This window comes from Phyllobates terribilis, unplaced genomic scaffold (assembly GCF_046119375.1).
Source record: "Phyllobates terribilis strain yellow unplaced genomic scaffold, ASM4611937v1 Scaffold_7__3_contigs__length_470593459, whole genome shotgun sequence".
NCBI classification, from domain to species: Eukaryota; Metazoa; Chordata; class Amphibia; order Anura; family Dendrobatidae; genus Phyllobates; species Phyllobates terribilis.
Genome location: NW_027362767.1, coordinates 17,209,302 through 17,232,282, shown reverse-complemented (window position 1 = coordinate 17,232,282; position 22,981 = coordinate 17,209,302). Strand labels below are relative to the sequence as shown.

At 45.1% G+C, this 22,981-nt stretch overlaps 1 protein-coding gene across 6 annotated transcripts in view; it reads left to right on the top strand.

The window, feature by feature from the left end:
* The window catches only part of LOC141153432 (uncharacterized), an 86,464-nt gene that overhangs the window by 8,338 nt on the left and 55,145 nt on the right, over positions 1–22,981 (top strand). For 3 of the 6 annotated variants that reach the window (XM_073638210.1, XM_073638208.1, XM_073638207.1), the window contains exons 2-8: positions 12,262–12,853; positions 13,474–13,923; positions 14,010–14,149; positions 14,493–14,915; positions 15,015–15,148; positions 15,588–15,821; positions 16,029–16,166. In XM_073638210.1, coding sequence (XP_073494311.1) covers positions 15,706–15,821; positions 16,029–16,166 — 254 coding nt within the window. In that variant the 5' untranslated portion in view covers positions 12,262–12,853; positions 13,474–13,923; positions 14,010–14,149; ... (1 more) ...; positions 15,015–15,148; positions 15,588–15,705. Of the gene's footprint in view, positions 1–12,261; positions 12,854–13,473; positions 13,924–14,009; positions 14,150–14,492; positions 14,916–15,014; positions 15,149–15,587; positions 15,822–16,028; positions 16,167–16,292; positions 16,411–22,981 lie in introns of those variants that run through there. The other 3 variants (XM_073638211.1, XM_073638209.1, XR_012247303.1) reach the window with 3 other exon arrangements.

The window sequence follows — 22,981 nt, the reverse complement described above, 5'->3', positions numbered from 1 at the left end:
CTCCTTTTAGTTACATGGGTCCCCTTCTCTTCCCCTTTCTTAGGAAGACAAGGCCCCCACTTCTAAGAAGGATAAAGACCAGCCCCGTAGATGTGGCATCTGCGCTAAAAAGTTATCCTCATCTTATAAGAAGAAATTATGCCGTCCCTGTACAGACAGAATAATTAAGGAAGAAAATCCCTCTCTAATTGAGGAACTTAGATCTCTTGTTAAACAGGAGGTCCAAGTAGTTAGACAGGAGGTCCAAGCCTCTTTTGCTGCACTGCCTGTCTACTCCTCCTCCTCCAGGCCATCTCGACCTAAGAAGAGGAAGATCCAAGAGTTAAACTCAGATGTAGTCTCTATTGATGTTAGTAGCTCTGCCTCTGGCAAATTGGATGAAGTAGCATCCTTAGGGCCTGCCAAAAAAGTTGAAACCGGAAGATACTATTTTTCCTTGGACAACTTACAAGAATTATTGGACGCAGTTAGAGGCACTATGGGGCTGGAGGAAGTTGAGGCCCCCTGTTCCGTTCAAGATGAAATGTTTAGGGGCCTTAGATCAAAAAAGCAGACTGGGTTTCCTGTTCATGAGGTCATGAGAGATCTCATCCGACAGGAATGGGAATCCCCAGAAAATCGTCTCACCAACCCCTCCGGAATTAAAGCACAGATTTCCGCTGGAAGGTGAGGAATTTGATTGGGACGTCCCTAAGGTGGACATCCAAGTGGCAAGGGTTGTGAAGAAAACCTCATTTCCCTTTGAGGATTCATCCCAATTGAAGGACCCATTAGACCGGAAAATGGAAAGTGTCCTTAAAAAATCATGGGAAACCGCTTCTGCCTCTCTCAAGACGAATATTTCATCGACTTGTGTGGCCAGATCCCTCTTCAAGTGGCTGGCCCAACTAGAGGAACATCTGTCTCAGGGCACCTCCAGAGCAGACCTGCTAGACTCCATCCCTCTCCTTCAAAAAGCCACTGGCTTCTTAGCGGACACCTCGGCTGAGTCAGTCTGAATCGCGGCTAGAGCAGCTGTCCTATCCAATACTGCCCGTCGTGCACTGTGGCTCAAAACATGAAGTGGGGATATTACCTCTAAGATTAAACTCTGTTCCCTTCCATTTCAAGGGAAATATGTATTCGGGCCAGCACTGGATGATATCCTGGAGAAGGCCTCGGATAGGAAGAAAACCCTTCCTGAACAGAAACAACCTAAAAAACGTCCCTCTCGACCTTCCCAGAGTCACCCCTCACAATATAGAGGAAAGGGAAAGTCTGGGCGCTGGAGCTCCCCAGCAACAACACCAGCAGCAGGACAAGCAATGACCTGCGCCGTGTAGGGGGGCGTCTCTCGGATTTCTTCCTGCCAGTGGATACTCAATACTATCAAGGGGGATCTTCTATTGGAATTCGAGAGTCGTCCCCCTCGGGTCACGTCCCTTCCCACTCGGGGGGGCTTGGGAACTGCTCTCAGTCGGTTTACAAAACCTGCCAAAACCCGGAGCAGTGTCTCCGGTCCCCCCTGGCCAGGAGGGTACAGGTCACTACTCAAGAATTTTTCTAATAAAGAAACAGTCAGGCATCCCACGCATCATAATCAACCTGAAATCCCTAAACCATCACATCAAATACAGGCGATTCAAGATGGAGTCCATAAGGTCAACTATTCCCCTAATAGGAAAGGATTATGTTATGGCAACCATAGACCTAAAAGATGCATACTTTCACGTGCCGATTCATCTGACCCACAGAAAGTTCCTGCGCTTTGCGATTTTCAGGGACAACATAACAGAACACTACCAGTACAACGTACTGCCTTTCGGCATCTCTTCAGCACCTCGGGTGTTTACGAAGATTATGGCGGAAGTCATTGCACTCATCCGAAAACAAGGGGTCTGCATAATTCCATACCTGGACGACATGCTGATTGTCGCCCCTTCAGTGGGGATTCTCAATCTTCATGTCTCCATAGCCCTAAAAACCCTCCGCTCATTAGGTTGAGATCTGAACCTGGCAAAGTCGGAATTCCTTCCTTCATCGAGGAGGAAGTTCCTTGCTGTCTTACTGGACTCCAACAGACAAATGTCCTTTCTTCCATTGGAGCATCAAACAGCTCACAGAACCAAGATCTCAAATTTCAGACACCAGAAGAATCCAACATTGAGAACGGCAATGTCTGTATTGGGGTCAATGACGGCCTGTATCCAGTCAGTATCATGGGCTCAGGCCACTCAAGGTCTCTCCAGGATCATATCCTAAAATCATGGAACAGACAAAGAGACTCATTAAACAAACGGACCAGGACTCCTGGCCGGGTAAAAGCTTCCCTTTCTTGGTGGTTAAGCACCCAAAATCTTCGGAGGGGGATTTCTTGGACCCAGGACCCTCTAATCACAGTGACTACCAATGCCAGTATACGAGGATGGGGTGCCATGGTGGCCCAGACTCCTTTTCAAGGCAGATGGAGTCCCAGGATCAGTGCCAGATCCTCCAACTTCAGGGAGCTGAAGGCAGTAAAAAAAACGCTCAGAGCAGCAGTCAACCTAATCCAGGGTACTCACATCAAGATACTCTCGGACAATGTGACTACAGTCGCTTTCCTACGTCATCAGGGAGGTACGAGGGTAGATAGCTTAAAACAGATCGCAAGTCGAATATTTTCCTGGGCAGAACATCATCTCCTGTCAATTTCGGCGATCCACCTGAAAGGCTCAAACAACATTCAAGCAGACTTTCTGAGCAGGGACGACATTCAGCCAGGAGAGTGGAGCTTGAATTCTAAAATATTCCAGTCACTGGTAGCAAAATGGGGTCTTCCCGAAGTAGATCTCTTTGCCAGTCGCCTAAACGCAAAACTTCCCCTCTTCTTTTCATTGGACAGAAGAGACAATGCCATGAATCTAGATGCATTGGCCCATCCCTGGCATTTCAAACTGGTGTATGCGTTTCCTCCAATTCCTCTGATAGCAAGAACTATCCAGAAGGTCAGGTTAGAGAGGGTGGCAACAATTCTAGTGGCCCCTCTGTGGCCTAAAAGACCTTGGTTCGGTGCCATCACGGAACTTTGCCTGGACGGTCCCGTGATACTTCCACCGGTCAACGACCTACTATCACAAGGTCCCCTATTTTACCCAAATCCTCAGTGGCTAAACCTTGCTGCCTGGTTACTGAAGCCGAGATCTTAAAATCCAAAGGTCTCTCGGAAAAGGTTATAAAAACTCTTCAACAAAGTAGGAAACCAGTAACCAATGCTATATGCGGCAAAATATGGAAAAGATTCCTATCATGGTATGCCCCGGATATTCCTGACACCTCACACCCCAACATTGCTCGGATCCTTGATTTTTTACAGAATGGATTGGAGTTGGGTCTCAAACCTAGTACTCTCAAGGTACAGATTTCAGCCCTAGGTTCCATATTCAACCAAGATTTGGCCTCTCACAGATGGATCAAAAGATTCATAACTTCGGCACTCAGACTTCACCCAAAAAATCGATCCCATGTCCCATCCTGGGATCTTAATGTGGTGCTCCGGGGTCTAACCTTCTCTCCCTTCGAGCCTCTGTCCTCCAGCACAATATAGACTCTCTCTCATAAGACTGCCTTTTTAGTAGCCATCACTTCTGCACGGAGAGTAGGAGAACTGCAAGCTCTCTCCATCAGAGAACCTTACATGACTGTCACTGAAGATAGAATTACTCTTCGTTTTGACCCTTCCTTCCTCCCAAAGGTCGTTACAGATTTCCATCGTTCCCAGGAGGTCATCCTTCCCTCCTTCTGCCAGAAGCCTTCTAATTCAAAGGAAGCAGAGTTCCATCTCTTAGATATCCGCAGAGTTGTTCTTTATTATCTGCAACAGACTGAGTCTTGGAGATTGGATGAAAACCTATTCATACAACACTCAGGGCATAACAGGGGAAGGAAGGCAGCTAAATCCACTATAGCAAACTGGATTAAAAAAGCGATCGAGGAAGCCTATGTCAATCAACAGTTGGATCCACCGATCGCCTTAAAAGCTCACTCTACCAGATCCACATCAACTTCTTGGGCCGAAAGAGCGGGCGCTTCTACGGAGCAGATTTGCAGGGCAGCTACATGGTCTTCCCTTCACACATTTTCTAAACATTATAGATTAGACTTATCGTCCATTAGGGATTTAGCCTTTGGTAGGAAAGTCCTACAAGCTATTGTCCCTCCCTAATAAAATATCGTTGGTATTCCTCCAATGCTGTCGTGGAAGGCATATTGAGAAAATAGAATTAGTCCTTACCGGTAATTCTGTTTCTAGAAGCCTTCTACGACAGCACGAATTTCCCTCCCTATGGATTCCATATAACTGTCAGGTAACCATTTTTCCAGGTGATCTTGGTAAACACTGGGGATTGATGGTGGGGAGGGGCTTTTAACCTCTGTGTTACTGTCCCCCGATAGGGCGTGGACAACATCCTCCAATGCTGTCGTGGAAGGCTTCTAGAAACCGAATTACCGGTAAGGACTAATTCTATTTTTTTTATTTATATATTTTTTTACAGCTTTTTATGGTACCTGGGTGTGGAGGAGAGTCTCCTGTCCTCCACACCCGGGTACCATCCGCACATTGAAACACATGGATTCTGCAAGTACAGATGCAGTCTTGCGGAATTGGCACGTTCTAATGCAAGTCAATGGCGGCGAAAAAGCAGCGCTTCCGCAAAATTCTGGACATGCTGCGGATTTTTGAGCGCAGCATAAATGCTGTAGAAAAATACGCAACATGGGCATTGAAAGTGCGGAATTGCATTGGAGACCATGGGGGAAGGTTTACCAAGCGTTTACGCTGTGGAAATTCCGCAGCATAAACGCTTCAAAAACGCATCGTGGGCACACAGCCTTACACCCTGTGCTGAAGTGTGAGGGGACTGCTGCACTTGTGGCAAAACTTTGGCTGCCCCTGGTAAAAGATCAGGATTTGTCTCTCCACAGATATCTTTAGGTGGGAATTTGAGTAAGTCTGCCCCATTGTCAGAGACCAGGCATTCTAGGCACCTTTCGGAAGGCAGATGAGCCATGTCTCTATCCAGAAAGATGTATCAATTACCCTGTCAAATTGATGGATTCCTCACCTTTCCTTAGGGCCTCCAGGAGGTGCTGTTGCAAGTCACCATCTCAGATCACCCACCAAGGGCATACTACTACACTCGTCAGCCACTGCACCAGCATAACTCTGGCCTTGGGCTCTGGAACGTGTCTCCGCCAAGGGGGCAATGGAACAAGCACCCATCTTGCCACCCCCACCATTCACAACACCATTCATACTTACATCACCACTTACATTCACCGATCCATCAGCACTTGTTTCCCCACCAGCATTGGTATTGCCCTCAAGACTGACTTCACCATCCACATTTGCTGACTTGGGCAGGGCACTCGCACACAATCTGTTATATACATTAGTGGTCCTGGCATCACCAGGGAAAGGTTTCAGGTCAGCTGCCACAGGACCAATCTCCTGTATAGTGCCGCCCGTACTCCCTGTATCTCCCTCCGCCATATTGAACCCCACTTTAATCGCTGCAACCTCAGCTTTAGCCTCATTAGGGACAGGTTTCATGGGGATGGGCACAATACAAACCATGGGTTACAACCTGTCTGTCCCTTCCACAGCTGGTGGCAGCAGACTGGCCCTCCAATAGATCCTCATTTAAAGGATTTAAAGAGCCTTGTATTTTTCGCCCCTACCTCACCAGGTCGAGAGTGTAACTTGCGCACCTGCTGCCTTCCTTGGATGTGGTAGCCGTTTCCCAGGCTCCCTCTCTGGAATTGAACCCTGATTCTCCGTTACCCGTGGTCACCATGGTAGGCACAGAAAGTACCATCGAAAGTTGATAGGGCAGACACCCAAATGGATCGTCGCCATCACGGGGACGTGCAGTCGGCCCGAGGTTATCCACAGTCACAATGCTTACAGGGAGAGCGAGGCAGGGGGGAGGCCGCGGAGGACTATCCCGACACCGCGCCCGGGACCCCTTATTGGTTCTGGTCTGATAAATGCACGCATCCCTGGCGGTCAGTGCTCATTTGCACATATTGGCTCTAGAATTACCACAGTTTTCCGAGTCAACGGTTTGGAGCGAAAAAACATTGCTGATGAGACACTGCAAATGTGAGAGAAAATCCCACACAGGTCTGCCACTCCCAAAGAGTGGCTTAGTGTTCTGACAGTGGCAAAGCCCCATGTTAACATATGCAGCAGGGTTCAGTCCGGTGATGATCCTGACGAGGCAGACAAGACCCTATTGTCATTATTTGGAGGCTTTGCTGGTTTTGAAGCATCTTTTGAAACTATCTTTCATTCAGACCCTGACGGTAAGATTGGCTGGAGAAGAATAACTGCACATACATGGAAGATTTCAAGGAAAAGGTCACCATTTTGAAGACAAAACAAAACATTGCTGTCCTGAGGAAAGAGGAGGCGTTGTTGTTTGATTTTTATTTTAAGATGATCAGGCCCACTCTTCTGTCCAAGGGCACAGGACCAGCAAACATTTTCCTTAATTTGAAAGGGATGGCCATTAAAAATCCCTCCATGGATGTGAGATGGTTGCATGAAAAGTTCCAGATGCCGGTGACTACAGGAAGTGAGGCGAGAGATGCTTTTAACAAGTGGGCCCTCTGCTACCTGTCACAAGAAGAAAGAGACAAGGTCAAAAGGTACATCAGCAACAAAGAATGTACTGAATCTGTGGACGATGAGTTGGTCGAAGCCATGTTTATTTTGAACAGAGTGGAAGGTAAGAGGAGGAGAACCGAAGAAGATGAAGAACAAGATGAGGAACCTGAAGTTATAGATTTAAAAGAGGAGGCCTTCAAACGGTTGCTTCAAAAACATCCCATTTGCCTGGTCACATCTGTTCCGAGTATCGATGTTTGCAAGACGGCCAGTCAAGCAAAAGCACCGTACTTGAAAGACAGATGGAGACGCGAGCAGATAAAGATGCGGATTGCAGATGTAGCGACACACTTCCGGAGCATGCCCAGAGAGGAAGAAATCTTACTCTATATACAACAGCAGGACTGGATGAACAATTCTCCCATTGTTACAGATGTTCTGAAGGCATGGCAACCACCTGCGACAAGACAGAGGACTGAGGACTTTTCTCAGATTGAAGTTAATATCCAAACACAGCAGTGGCCTGGACTTGTTATTGTGGAGGACTTAGAAAAAGGTGGCTCCACTGTAAAGACAGTTTTTTAAAAGAGGGGACATTATTTGTGATCACGGACAACTTATAGACGGCAAAGAAGGAGTGAAGTTACTTGAACAAACTGTTGCAGATAAGTACTATTTCTACTTCTATAAGAATAACGGGAAAAACTATTGCATAAATGCCATGCAGGCTACTTGTGACTGTCACCCTAACATTCCTTCAACGTTTGGAAGGGCCATCAACCATTCAGGAAAGAGCGAACCTTAAGCCGACCCTCAAATATTTGCCTGGAGGGAATCGGGCTTCGTTATTTATGGCAACAAAGGACCTCTCCCCAGGCACAGAACTGCTCTTTGATTATGGGGTCAGAAAAGGCAGTTTTAATGAAGGAGCTGAACTGGAGTGGCTCAACACTTGAGGTGGGTGACTTCCTACTGTCTTTGTGGAATTTAGTCACTTTAATGTTTTTCTGGACTGGAGAGAGGAGGTAGGAAGACCTTCAGATATACCCACTCCTGACATTTGTATATGCTTGTGGGGCATTGCTTCTGTGCCACCCCAGCCAGTTGCTGCAGTAACTGTACCGGTGCACGGCAGTCTGAGTGCTGGTCAAATCCGACCGGGGGCGCACCAGTCTCTCAATTGTGGGTTCAATAATAAAATAATGTTTGACACCAGTTGGGATTATTGTCCTGGTATGGTCGGGCACTGATTAAGGCCTCTGGGAGTTAGGTGGTTATGAACAGTGTCAGATTATTAACCCTTCCCAACCGGGGCTGGCTCCCAGGGGAGTTGGCACAGTAATGGTGCAGCAGATAATAACCAGCGTTAGACAGGGTAATCCGTACCTTTTGTACTGAAGTACTGCAAACCGTTCCATAAGATTCCGTACAACTAACATACAGGGTTTGGTTGGCCTACACTGTGAGGGTTCAGTTTCTCTGCTGTGATGTAATGTAGCCTTCCTGCTGCTAATATTTCTGGTAAACGCTTCCTTGGACCCTGGGGATCCAAGATAGCCAGGTTCTGGATCCATGATCACTTCTAGTGAGCTGGCAGCTCAAATCCTGTGGAAATGCACTCACTTTCTCTTTCAGTAGTCCCTGACTCTATGTGCTGCTGAGCTCCTGGGCATAACTCTTCTCTGCTCATTATATGAAAACCAGACAGTCTTTCAGTTTAACCACAGACCCTGGAAGTTTTGTGGCTTTAGGAACTGATACCCTCCCTTGTGCAGTTGTCCTTGAAGAGAGCATGCTACCCCTCTTCATCCTGACCTCCATGTTGCTACATCTTCACTGCTCCACTCACTCTCCAATACACTAAACTTCAGAAGCACCTCCTACCGTCTGAGGGATCGTGCAAACTTCCTGGTTTAAACAGAGTGTACAAATCTCCAGTAAGGGATCGGGTAACAGTGGATGCAATTTTAACAGCAGAGAAACCAGCCCTCACCATAGCTGGCAATTCATATGAAAATATATCACAGGCAGGCATTTTGTGGCGCTAAAGACATGGGCGCCGCACATCCTCTTCTGAAGGACTTAAAAGGAGGACTTGGATCTCCAAGTTTTGTGGACGTTACAATTTTTTTTCTTTAACTGTTGAAAATTAGTGTTTGTATTGCCTTATCCTGTAAAATGCTGCTAGCAAAATTTTTAAATTAACATTGCAGTTTTCTTGCTTAATACTTTGTACAGGACTTTTTATTTTTTGTTCTTCATGGAAAGATAATGGCTTCCATAAGATAAGGGCAACCAGCATTAATCCCCCCCACCCCCTGACATGTTGCTAAGTCTAATTGGGCCCCTCATGCAATGTTTACTTATTTGGGAATAAGTCTGAGCTACAACATTCTAGAGCGCTGCTACTGTCTGTTAAAAAAGTGCTTGAGAAAGCAATGAACATATACAAAATTAATATAATGCTTCATATCTCTGTATACAGGGGGTCTGGAAATAATAAATATACATATTCTAGTGTGTATCTATACACTGTGCAGAATTATAAGGCAAGTTGTATTTTAGAGGATTATTTTTATTGATCAACAACTATGTTCTGAATCAATCCAAAAGACTCATAAATATCCAAGCTTAATAATTTTGGAAGTTGGAGTGTTTTTTTTTTCGATTTGTCTATCTTAGGAGGATATCTGTTTGTGCAGGTAACTATTACTGTGCAGAATTATTAAGCAACTTAATAAAAACCAAATATAATCCCATCTCACTTGTTTATTTTCACCAGGCAAACCAATATCCGTGCACAAAATTTAGAAATAAACATTTGACATACAAAAACCAAAAAAATGAGTGAATATAGCCACCTTTCTTTATGATGTCACTCAGCAGCCTCCATCCATAGATTCTGTCAGTTGCTTGATCTGTTTTCGATCAACATTGCGTGCAGCAGCCACCACAGCCTCCCAGACACTGTTCTCAGTGGTGTACTGTTTTCCCTCCCTGTAGATCTCACATTTTATGATGGACCACAGGTTCTCTATGGGGTTCAGATCAGGTGAACAAGGGGGCCATGTCATTATTTTTTCTTCTTTTAGACCTTTACTGGCCAGCCACGCTGTAGAGTAGTTGGATGCATGTGATGAAGCTTTGTCCTGCATGAAAATCATGTTTTTCTTGAACGATACCGACTTCTTCCGGTACCACTGCTTGAAGAAGTTGTCTTCCAGAAACTGGCAGTAGGTCTGGGAGTTGAGCTTCACTCCATCCTCAAACCGAAAAGGTCCCACAAGTTCATCTTTGATACCAGCCCATACCAGTACCCCACCTCCACCTTGCTGGCGTCTGAGTGGGAGTGGAGCTCTCTGCCCTTTACTGATCCAGCCTCTGGCCTATCAAGAGTCACTCTCATTTCATCAGTCCATAAAATCTTTGAAAAATCAGTCTTAAAATATTTCTTGGCCCATTCTTGACTTTTTATCTTATGTTTCTTGTTCAAAAGTGGGCGTTTTTCAGCCTTCCTTACCTTGGCCATGTCCCTGAGTATCGCACACCTTGTGCTTTTTGATACTCCAGTAACATTGCAGCTCTGAAATATGGAAAAACTGGTGGTGAATGGCATCTTGGCAGCTTCACGCTTGATTTTCCTCAATTCATGGCCAGTTATTTTGTGCCTTTTTTGGCCAACACACTGCTTGCGACCCTGTTGGCTATTTGCCATGAAACGCTTAATTGTTCGGTGATCACGCTTCAAAAGTTTGGAAATTTCAAGACTGCTGCATCCCTCTGCAAGACATCTCACAATTCTGGACTTTTCAGAGCCCGTCAAATCTCTCTTCTGACCCATTTTGCCAAAGGAAAGGAAGTTGCCTAATTAAGCACACCTTATAGAGAGTTTTGATGTCATTAGACAACACCCTTCCTCATTACAGAGATGCACAGAACAGATTTACTTAATTGGTAGTTGTCCTCTCCAAGCTCCATAGGCTTGAGAGCTGACATGTATAAAAAGTATCAGGTGATCAAAATACTCATTTGTCTAATTCTGCACACAGTGTATATGCTCGCAAACACTTTATTTGCAAAAAACCCTCAGGCTTTCTTTCTCCTCACCCAATGCTAGGCTGATGCCTAATGAAGAGGTAGAGGAGAGCCATTCTTTTTCAAAATGTCTAGTCACAAGCCTTAATCCGCCTAGCTTGTTTACCCAATGAAACGAATGAAAACTGGGACACTTGAAACCATTTTGTCAGACTAGCTGAAAATCTATTACTTGCTTACCTTTGTTACTTTTGCTATTTTCCAAATATTGCTTTTTCAGAGATATTGCCTGTTAGGCGCCGGGCGGTTGCTGGATCTGAATTGGGTTCAGAATCATCAGTGGATTCGGTGGTCTCCCATTCAGGTTCAGCCAGGGCTGATGCTGCACAGCATCACCGTTGGTCCCAGCACCTAGCCAATGCACGAGATGTGCAAGTTGTGTCTCAGGTGATTGTGCCTAGCGCTATGAAGTATAGGTTACGGAGGGAGTCGGGGCTCCGGCAGCCTAAGTCCAAGAGGCATCACACTGAGCATGCTCGTGACATGGCGGACCGTGATTGGTGGTTCGGGAACCAGCTGATCCGGTGACCTGGCACCGCCTGATTGGTCACAGGTGATGTCACCAATGGTGCGACAGTGAAGCAGGGCTTAATCTTTAAAAGGCCCACCCACAAACATGGCGGCACGCTCAGATCATTTAAGCAAGCGATGCTGTTCTGTGGACAACTGTGTTCCACGTGCTCTCTAGCTGTTCACTCCGTGACCTGCCGATGCCAGAGTTCGCTCGGCTAATTAGCACAGGTCGCCTAGGCAGGTTTGCTCCATAGAGGCAGGTTAGCTCCATAGAGGCAGGTAGCTTCGTCTAGCAGCCTGGCTCAGCTAAAGGGGTCACCTAACACCTCGAGCAGCCTGCAGACATCCTGTTCACGGCTAACGTCTGTCAGCCACGTGGAGTTGAACTCTTCAGTCCGGTAGGACGCCGGCTGGAGGCACGTGTACCCGTTGGCGTAGTCATACACGCATTCTAGCGCCGCCACTGTAGTCCCTGTGCAGTAACAGAGCTACAGATAGTTTTCCGGTCGCTCATCTCACGTGCTGTTAACGGAGATAGAGCGTACCGCTATACCCGTTCCTGTGTGGAGAAACACGGAAGGGTTTAATATTTAAGTTGTCGCTTTCTTTCTACCCGGGAAGTGTTCGGCAGCAGTACACCAGGCTGCATTGCGGACCCCGGGGTCGGTTGCGTTTCTATTTAATAAAGTTGTTTGCAACCGTCCCTCTAACATTGCCCTTTTGGACACGGCTTCTAGAAAATACATTTGTTTAAACTTTTGAATACCACACTTCAGTTTCAAGCAGTCTTCTAAAGGGTAAGTTTAAACATTGAATCTCATGGAAGAGCTACCCTCTTTAAATTATTAAATATTTCATGTTAAACATTTTTGGTCATAAAATAAGCTTCAGCTAAACAATTGCTTTTGATAAATTTACATTAAAGTGTACATAGTGATTCTGGTGTCATTGTGTACTTTCATGAGATGCTTTTCATATGAATAAGGTATGGAGCATTTGGTAATTACCTCTGCCTTTAACAGTCACAACTGAACTCCGAAGACTTGCCCATTATGCTTCAGGCCACAGAAAATCCTCTCTACCCATTTAAAGCGGACATGTATGAGACTGAGCAGTAAAGATGAGAGAGAAGCTACTCTGGAATCGGCCAAAAAGACTCTGGTCAACATTGCATCCAAGGGAACAGCTATTGATTATGAAGAGATCCTGTCTCTTGGATCCCTGGAGAATGGGGTCCCCATCTTGGAAGAAAGAGGGTTTTTAATATTCAACAAACCATCTACCTCTACACCACCTACACCTGGTGCTTCATCTGAGCAACCAACCACTGCTGAAACTGAGATGCTGGAAGAGAACGTTGCAGGTGTACTGGTCCCAGAGGAGACCGAAGAAGAAATGGAGGTTACACCGGCACATGAAGAGCGTGAAGATGATGTTGAAAATGTACCCACCCTATTGGAGCCTTAAGAGCCTACAGAATACTGGCATGCTGATGATGAAGAAGAAAGAAGACCAGAAGAAGAAGGTGACAGATGTTGAACTTACACTGCCACCTGAGGAAGGTCACAACGAAGAAAATGTGGAGGAAGCGGGTTTTGATCAAACCACACAGAGGTTAGTATGTATAGATGGCCTATATCCTCTTAGCACTGCTAAAATCTACTTTTTCTGACAAAATGTGCACCCTTCTGTATGTCCTAGCTCCCCCCCCCCATCCTCCTTCAACTGTTACCTATGAAACCTCTGGCCTTAAGGAGACCATATGCCTCTTTGTTTATCAAGCAAAATCAAAATGGGAGGAAGTCCAGCAATCGTCAGATGGAAGGAGAAATATTGGATATTTTTTATTTTTCATCTCCTCCTTCCATCAGACCATTGCTGAACTTCCTCCTATTTTGATATTGCTTGTTAAGCCTGGGTGTAGGCCCAAGATCTCTGTCCATCCACCGCAGCTACTCCTCTTGGACCTTGTGCACCTTGTCTACTAACTGGTGAGCTGATCCACCCATTTTATTTGACTCTTTTATGTTTATACATGAAACACTATGTAATTAATCTACATTCTGACATTTTGCTTATGTCTTTATATTGCAAGCCTGACTGTGGCTGATGATCGATCATACAGGTTTGCTAGTTCGCTATATGTTATGTTCTGTGACAAAAAGTAGTAAAGGGAGAATTGGTTAAAAAGTGTCTAATGCCTGAGCTGTTTCTTTATTTCTCACCAATTACAGAGCCTTGCAGACAAAATGGACAGCAGATCCAAGAAAGATGATGCTGGCAGCTGGACTCTACAAACGCCACTCTCTGCAGGACCCACTGCTGGTGGGCTGCACCAACTATTTACTGCACACCTTGGGGGTGAGACACTTCAGACAGGAAGTTGAGGATGTCGCCAGGTTCCTCTTTTACATGAACCCCAAGGTTGCCAATCTGGACTTTGTAAAAGATGTAGAAAAAGTCAACTCCTTCTTTACAAAGCTGCGGGACCTGAATCTGGCAAATCAGACCATTTTCAACTACCTAAAACATGTGCGTAGGTTCATGACTTACAATGTGAGAGCCGCCAACCTCTTTGAAAAAAAATGCGCACTGTTTAGGTCATGTGAGTTTTTTATGACCGTGACCGAGGACATACAAAAGAGGTTGTCAAAGGGAATATCAAGAGAAGTTGTCAGCAAAAGGTGGGTTATGAGATAATATTTATATTGAAGTAATAGGAAATTATGGATAATGTAAAATCTAAATGTATATATCTTCTCCTCCATAGAATTTCCCCCAACCCTAAAACACTGCTTGGTAATTTAAAGACAGGCACACCATAGGGTCAACAAATTCTTGGGTCTCTTCACCTGTGTTCTGCAGCAGCTGTTTCATGCGTAAAGTATGTTGCATGTGTTACTGCATCAGGTGAGCATAATACTCCCCTTTTTCTTATATTGTGTTACTGGTTAAGACCTTATTTTGAGCTCTTTTGCTTCCCAGCATTTTCCACTATTACCTTATACCATGTGATTATGTTAAGGAGTACAAGTGGTAAATTATAACTCCCCTTATTTGATGCATAGTCAGTAGCACCCCTTGTTTTTGGTCCCCTTCTTTACCTTATTACATTCATTTTTGTTACACTTTTTTCTTCTTAGGAGATCTCATAACCCTCATACACTTAGTATTGAAGTAGATATTCTTTATATATTTGTGCTGTGTGTGGCTTGTATATACTGTAATATTCTATTATTAATTTTATTTGTAGGTAGCTGGCACTGACAACGTCACTAATTACACCTCAGGAGTGCCGGAAGATCCTGGATGTGGAAAGCAATCGTTTTTAAAGTGTCTTCAAGCTGCCAAAGATGGAAGTCTGCGTCAAAGCCCCCAGCTGGAAATGATTTACTATCTACAGGCCCTGGTGGTCCTGAGGCATCTGCAGCGACCCGGGGGTCGTACAGAACATGACCGGAAGTGCCTCTCTTCTCTTTATTCACTACTCATACTCATTTTTGGTTTACTCTTCTTTATGTCTAACCTTTGGTCTCTTCATCCTTAGGTGTCTGAGTGGAAGGAGAGGATTAGCCGCACGTATGATGGGGAAGACCTCGTTGTTATCGGTGTAAAGTTACACAAGACCGCTACACAGCAAGTGGCCACATTCGTGCTGACGAAGGAAGAAGAAATGGTGAGATTTACTTATTCTCCTTATTAATCTGATTTAATACATGATGACACATTTCTATTTTACTATAATAATTAATATTTCCTTTTGTTTTATTTCTAGTGGTTCAGAGTCTACTATGAAAGAGTCAGACCAAAGCTTGTGAGGAAGAACTTGCCACAAGAAACATTTTTCCTCTCAACCTCAGGGAAGGAGATCTTCAATGTCTCAAATGACATTTCACGGTACAATAACAAGTAAGATTTACAAAAATGACCAATTATTCTTCAATAAAAAGCACATTATCATTATCATTCTTCAGTAGTAAATGTAGTGCTATGTATTTTCTGTATTCCTTTCTAGGTAGGATGGCAGTGGTAGAAAACTGTTCTGGGCTAATATGATTGATCCCCTATTAATCACTGATCAGTTGAGCGCCAATCAGATGGGCAGCACCCAAAATATGCAATGAATGGCGCTCAGAAGTAGTGATGGTGAACCCCTGACTGTTCGGGTCTGGCAGGTTAAGCCAAACGCCGAACAGTTTATTAAAAATTCAAGCTCGGGTATCAGAAGAGTACCCCAACCTGAACACAGACCCCATTCATGTGAATGGGGGACCGCAACATCCCTGTTATCAGTCTTCAATAATAAATGCAGTGCAATGTATTTTATTTTTTCTGTATTCCTTTCCAGGTACAAACTTCCGGTGATCTCAAGTCAACTTGTGAGGAGGGTATGTGAGACATGGACTCTCCCAAACTATTCAGACTCCGAGACGTGACTCTTTGCAAAATATCTTGCGCACACCAATATGACGGCAGAAAGGACGTATAGAGAGAAGACCCTGACGGACATATGCCATGCATACAAACTGGTGGCACAGGCAGGGAAAAAAGCCAGTGATGAGCCTCAAGCCTGCACTTCAAGGTAATATATTGTGGGTAGTAAATTCATATACGCTCTGTAATATCACATTGTTATTTTTCTTTAGCTGTGTCCCAGTTATGAAAAGCTATTTAGGTCTTCATATCTACTAGAACATTAAACTTTGATTCTTTGAACATTAAACCTCCACCACCATGATTTGCATTTACAAAACAAGTAAAATATAAGGTTTTACTAACTTTTCCTTAGGGATGCCGAAGCCTGCACTGCCCAGGAGGGAGACCGCAGGGAAGATAACCGAAGACTCCAAGTGGACGAGACTGACCAAGAGGAAGATGGTAGCGAACAGGAGCAAACTAGTGAACCGGATGAGATGTGGACTACAAGGTGAATACATCAGAATTATAAACCTGTCTATAGCTAGTTTGTGCAGGCATCACCTGATTGTATACTAATGGTCATTTTATTCATATACCCATCTAATTATACAAAATCACCCTCTCCCCTGCTCAGGATAAAGAGGTTCCAGAAATAGAGGATGGGGCAGGACAGGAGCCCCTCAAGGCACTGATAGTACTCACTGTTTGACATTAGTTATTGGAAAATAAAAAAACAAAACCCTCAAACTGTTTATCCTCATGAGGTTGTAATTTCACTCTTCATAGAATCATAGAATCATAGAATGGTAGAGTTGGAAGGGACCTCCTGGGTCATCTGGTCCAACCCCCTGCTCAAAGCAGGATTCACTAGATCATCTCAGACAGATGTCTGTCCAGCCTCTGTTTGAAGACGTCCATTGAAGGGGAACTCACCACCTCTCGTGGCAGCCTGTTCCACTCATTAATCACCCTAACTGTCAAAAAGTTTTTTCTAATATCTAATCTGTGTCTCCTCCCATTTAGTTTCATCCCATTGCTTCTAGTCTTTCCTTGTGCAAATGAGAATAAAGATGATCCATCCTGCTGGCCAGTGAATATATACATGGGGCAAAACAGAGAATGCCATCCTGCTGGCCAGTGAATATATACATGGGGCAAAACAGAGAATGCCATCCTGCTGGCCAGTGAATATATCCATGGTGCAAAACAGAGAATGCCATCCTGCTGGCCAGTGAATATATCCATGGTGCAAAACAGAGAATGCCATCCTGCTGGCCAGTGAATATACACATGGTGCAAAACAGAGAATGCCATCCTGCTGGCCAGTGAATATACACATGGTGCAAAACAGAGAATGCCATCCTGCTGGCCAGTGAATATACACATGGTGCAAAATAGAGAATGCCATCCTGCTGGCCAGTGAATATATACATGGTGCAAAACAGAGAATGCCATCCTGCTGGCCAGTGAATATATCCATGGTGCAAAACAGAGAATGCCATCCTGCTGGCCAGTGAATATACACATGGTGCAAAACAGAGAATGCCATCCTGCTGGCCAATGTATATATCCATCGTGCAAAACAGAGAATGCCATCCTGCTGGCCAGTGAATATATCCATGGTGCAAAACAGAGAATGCCATCCTGCTGGCCAGTGAATATATACATGGTGCAAAACAGAGAATGCCATCCTGCTGGCCAGTGAATATATACATGGTGCAAAACAGAGAATGCCATCCTGCTGGCTAGTGAATATATACATGGTGCAAAACAGAGAATGCCATCCTGCTGGCCAGTGAATATATCCATGGTGCAAAACAGAGAATGCAATCCTGCTGGCCAGTGAATATATACATGGTGCAAAACAGAGAATGCCATCCTGCTGGCCAGTGAATATATCCATGGTGCAAAACAGAGAATGCCATCCTGCTGGCCAGTGAATATATCCATGGTGCAAAACAGAGAATGCCATCCTGCTGGCCAGTGAATATATACATGGTGCAAAACAGAGAATGCCATCCTGCTGGCCAGTGAATATATCCATGGTGCAAAACAGAGAATGCCATCCTGCTGGCCAGTGAATATACACATGGTGCAAAACAGAGAATGCCATCCTGCTGGCCAGTGAATATATCCATGGTGTAAAACAGAGAATGCCATCCTGCTAGCCAGTGAATATATACATGGTGCAAAACCGAGAATGCCATCCTGCTGGCCAGTGAATATATACATGGTGCAAAACCGAGAATGCCATCCTGCTGGCCAGTGAATATATCCATGGTGCAAAACAGAGAATGCCATCCTGCTGGCCAGTGAATATATCCATGGTGCAAAACAGAGAATTCCATCCTGCTGGCCAGTGAATATATACATGGTGCAAAACAGAGAATGCCATCCTGCTGGCCAGTGAATATATACATGGTGCAAAACAGAGAATGCCATCCTGCTGGCCAGTGAATATATCCATGGTGCAAAACAGAGAATGCCATCCTGCTGGCCAGTGAATATACACATGGTGCAAAACAGAGAATGCCATCCTGCTGGCCAGTGAATATATCCATGGTGCAAAACAGAGAATGCCATCCTGCTGGCCAGTGAATATATCCATGGTGCAAAACAGAGAATGCCATACTGCTGGCCAGTGTATATATACATGGTGCAAAACAGAGAATGCCATCCTGCTGGCCAGTGTATATATACATGGTGCAAAACAGAGAATGCCATCCTGCTGGCCAGTGAATATATCCATGGTGCAAAACAGAGAATGCCATCCTGCTGGTCAGTGAATATACACATGGTGCAAAACAGAGAATGCCATCCTGCTGGCCTGTGAATATATACATGGTGCAAAACAGAGAATGCCATCCTGCTGGCCTGTGAATATATACATGGTGCAAAACAGAGAATGCCATCCTGCTGGCCAGTGAATATATCCATGGTGCAAAACAGAGAATGCCATCCTGCTGGCCAGTGAATATATACATGGTGCAAAACAGAGAATGCCATCCTGCTGGCCAGTGAATATATACATGGTGCAAAACAGAGAATGCCATCCTGCTGGCCAGTGAATATATCCATGGTGTAAAACAGAGAATGCCATCCTGCTAGCCAGTGAATATATACATGGTGCAAAACCGAGAATGCCATCCTGCTGGCCAGTGAATATATACATGGTGCAAAACAGAGAATGACATCCTGCTGGCCAGTGAATATATCCATGGTGCAAAACAGAGAATGCCATCCTGCTGGCCAGTGAATATATCCATGGTGCAAAACAGAGAATGCCATCCTGCTGGCCAGTGAATATATACATGGTGCAAAACAGAGAATGCCATCCTGCTGGCCAGTGAATATATACATGGTGCAAAACAGAGAATGCCATCCTGCTGGCCAGTGAATATATACATGGTGCAAAACAGAGAATGCCATCCTGCTGGCCAGTGAATATACACATGGTGCAAAACAGAGAATGCCATCCTGCTGGCCAGTGTATATATCCATGGTGCAAAACAGAGAATGCCATCCTGCTGGCCAGTGAATATATACATGGTGCAAAACAGAGAATGCCATCCTGCTGGCCAGTGAATATATCCATGGTGCAAAACAGAGAATGCCATCCTGCTGGCCAGTGAATATATCCATGGTGCAAAACAGAGAATGCCATCCTGCTGGCCAGTGACTATATACATGGGGCAAAACAGAGAACGCCATCCTGCTGGCCAGTGAATATATACATGGGGCAAAACAGAGAATGCCATCCTGCTGGCCAGTAAATATATCCATGGGGCAAAACAGAGAATGCCATCCTGCTGGCCAGTGAATATATCCATGGGGCAAAACAGAGAATGCCATCCTGCTGGCCAGTGAATATATCCATGGGGCAAAACAGAGAATGCCATCCTGCTGGCCAGTGAATATATCCATGGTGCAAAACAGAGAATACCATCCTGCTGGCCAGTGAATATACACATGGTGCAAAACAGAGAATGCCATCCTGCTGGCCAGTGAATATGTCCATGGTGCAAAACAGAGAATGCCATCCTGCTGGCCAGTTTATATATAAATGGTGCAAAACAGAGAATGCCATCCTGCTGGCCAGTGAATATATCCATGGAGCGAAACAGAGAATGCCATCCTGCTGGCCAGTGAATATATACATGGTGCAAAACAGGGAATGCCATCCTGCTGGCCAGTGAATATATCCATGGTGCAAAACAGAGAATGCCATCCTGCTGGCCAGTGAATATATATATGGTGCAAAACAGAGAATGCCATCCTGCTGGCCAGTGTATATATCCATGGTGCAAAACAGAGAATGCCATCCTGCTGGCCAGTGAATATATCCATGGTGCAAAACAGAGAATGCCATCCTGCTGGCCAGTGAATATATACATGGTGCAAAACAGAGAATGCCATCCTGCTGGCCAGTGAATATATACATGGTGCAAAACAGAGAATGCCATCCTGCTGGCCAATGTATATATCCATGGTGCAAAACAGAGAATGCCATCCTGCTGGCCAGTGAATATACACATGGTGCAAAACAGAGAATGCCATCCTGCTGGCCAATGTATATATCCATGGTGCAAAACAGAGAATGCCATCCTGCTGGCCAGTGAATATATCCATGGTGCAAAACAGAGAATGCCATCCTGCTGGCCAGTGAATATATACATGGTGCAAAACAGAAAATGCCATCCTGCCGGCCAGTGAATATATACATGGGGCAAAACAGAAAATGCCATCCTGCCGGCCAGTGAATATATACATGGTGCAAAACAGAGAATGCCATCCTGCTGGCCAGTGAATATATACATGGTGCAAAACAGAGAATGCCATCCTGCTGGCCAGTGAATATATACATGGTGCAAAACAGAGAATGCCATCCTGCTGGCCAGTGAATATATCCATGGTGCAAAACAGAGAATGCCATCCTGCTGATCAGTGAATATATACATGGTGCAAAACAGAGAATGCCATCCTGCTGGGCAGTGAATATATCCATGGTGCAAAACAGAGAATGCCATCCTGCTGGCCAGTGAATATATACATGGTGCAAAACAGAGAATGCCATCCTGCTGGCCAGTGAATATATCCATGGTGCAAAACAGAGAATGCAATCCTGCTGGCCAGTGAATATATACATGGTGCAAAACAGAGAATGCCATCCTGCTGGCCAGTGAATATATCCATGGTGCAAAACAGAGAATACCATCCTGCTGGCCAGTGAATATACACATGGTGCAAAACAGAGAATGCCATCCTGCTGGCCAGTGAATATATACATGGTGCAAAACAGAGAATGCCAACCTGCTGGCCAGTGAATATATCCATGGTGCAAAACAGAGAATGCCATCCTGCTGGCCAGTGAATATATACATGGGGCAAAACAGAGAATGCCATCCTGCTGGCCAGTGAATATATACATGGGGCAAAACAGAGAATGCCATCCTGCTGGGCAGTGAATATATCCATGGTGCAAAACAGAGAATGCCATCCTGCTGGCCAGTGAATATACACATGGTGCAAAACAGAGAATGCCATCCTGCTGGCCAGTGAATATATACATGGTGCAAAACAGAGAATGCCATCCTGCTGGCCAGTGAATATATACATGGTGCAAAACAGAGAATGCCATCCTGCTGGCCAGTGAATATATACATGGTGCAAAACAGAGAATGCCATCCTGCTGGCCAGTGAATATATACATGGTGCAAAACAGAGAATGCCATCCTGCTGGCCAGTGAATATATCCATGGTGCAAAACAGAGAATGCCATCCTGCTGGCCAGTGAATATACACATGGTGCAAAACAGAGAATGCCATCCTGCTGGCCAGAGAATATATCCATGGTGCAAAACAGAGAATGCCATCCTGCTGGCCAGTGAATATATACATGGGGCAAAACAGAGAATGCCATCCTGCTGGCCAGTGAATATATACATGGTGCAAAACAGAGAATGCCATCCTGCTGGCCAGTGAATATATACATGGTGCAAAACAGAGAATGCCATCCTGCTGGCCAGTGAATATATACATGGTGCAAAACAGAGAATGCCATCCTGCTGGCCAGTGAATATATCCATGGTGCAAAACAGAGAATGCCATCCTGCTGGCCAGTGAATATATACATGGGGCAAAACAGAGAATGCCATCCTGCTGGCCAGTGAATATATACATGGTGCAAAACAGAGAATGCCATCCTGCTGGCCAGTGAATATATCCATGGTGCAAAACAGAGAATGCCATCCTGCTGGCCAGAGAATATACACATGGTGCAAAACAGAGAATGCCATCCTGCTGGCCAGAGAATATATCCATGGTGCAAAACAGAGAATGCCATCCTGCTGGCCAGTGAATATATACATGGGGCAAAACAGAATGCCATCCTGCTGGCCAGTGAATATATACATGGTGCAAAACAGAGAATGCCATCCTGCTGGCCAGTGAATATATACATGGTGCAAAACAGAGAATGCCATCCTGCTGGCCAGTGAATATATACATGGTGCAAAACAGAGAATGCCATCCTGCTGGCCAGTGAATATATCCATGGTGCAAAACAGAGAATGCCATCCTGCTGGCAAGTGAATATATCCATGGTGCAAAACAGAGAATGCCATCCTGCTGGCCAGTGAATATATCCATGGTGCAAAACAGAGAATGCCATCCTGCTGGCCAGTGAATATATCCATGGTGCAAAACAGAGAATGCCATCCTGCTGGCCAGTGAATATATCCATGGTGCAAAACAGAGAATGCCATCCTGCTGGCCAGTGAATATATCCATGGTGCAAAACAGAGAATGCCATCCTGCTGGCCAGTGAATATATCCATGGTGCAAAACAGAGAATGCCATCCTGCTGGGCAGTGAATATACACATGGTGCAAAACAGAGAATGCCATCCTGCTGGCCAGTGAATATGTCCATGGTGCAAAACAGAGAATGCCATCCTGCTGGCCAGTGAATATATAAATGGTGCAAAACAGAGAAGGCCATCCTGCTGGCCAGTGAATATATCCATGGAGCGAAACAGAGAATGCCATCCTGCTGGCCAGTGAATATATCCATGGTACAAAACAGAGAATGCCATCCTGCTGGCCAGTGAATATATCCATGGTGCAAAACAGAGAATGCCATCCTGCTGGCCAGTGAATATATACATGGTGCAAAACAGAGAATGCCATCCTGCTGGCCAGAGAATATATCCATGGTGCAAAACAGAGAATGCCATCCTGCTGGCCAGTGAATATATCCATGGTGCAAAACAGAGAATGCCATCCTGCTGGCCAGTGAATATATATATGGTGCAAAACAGAGAAT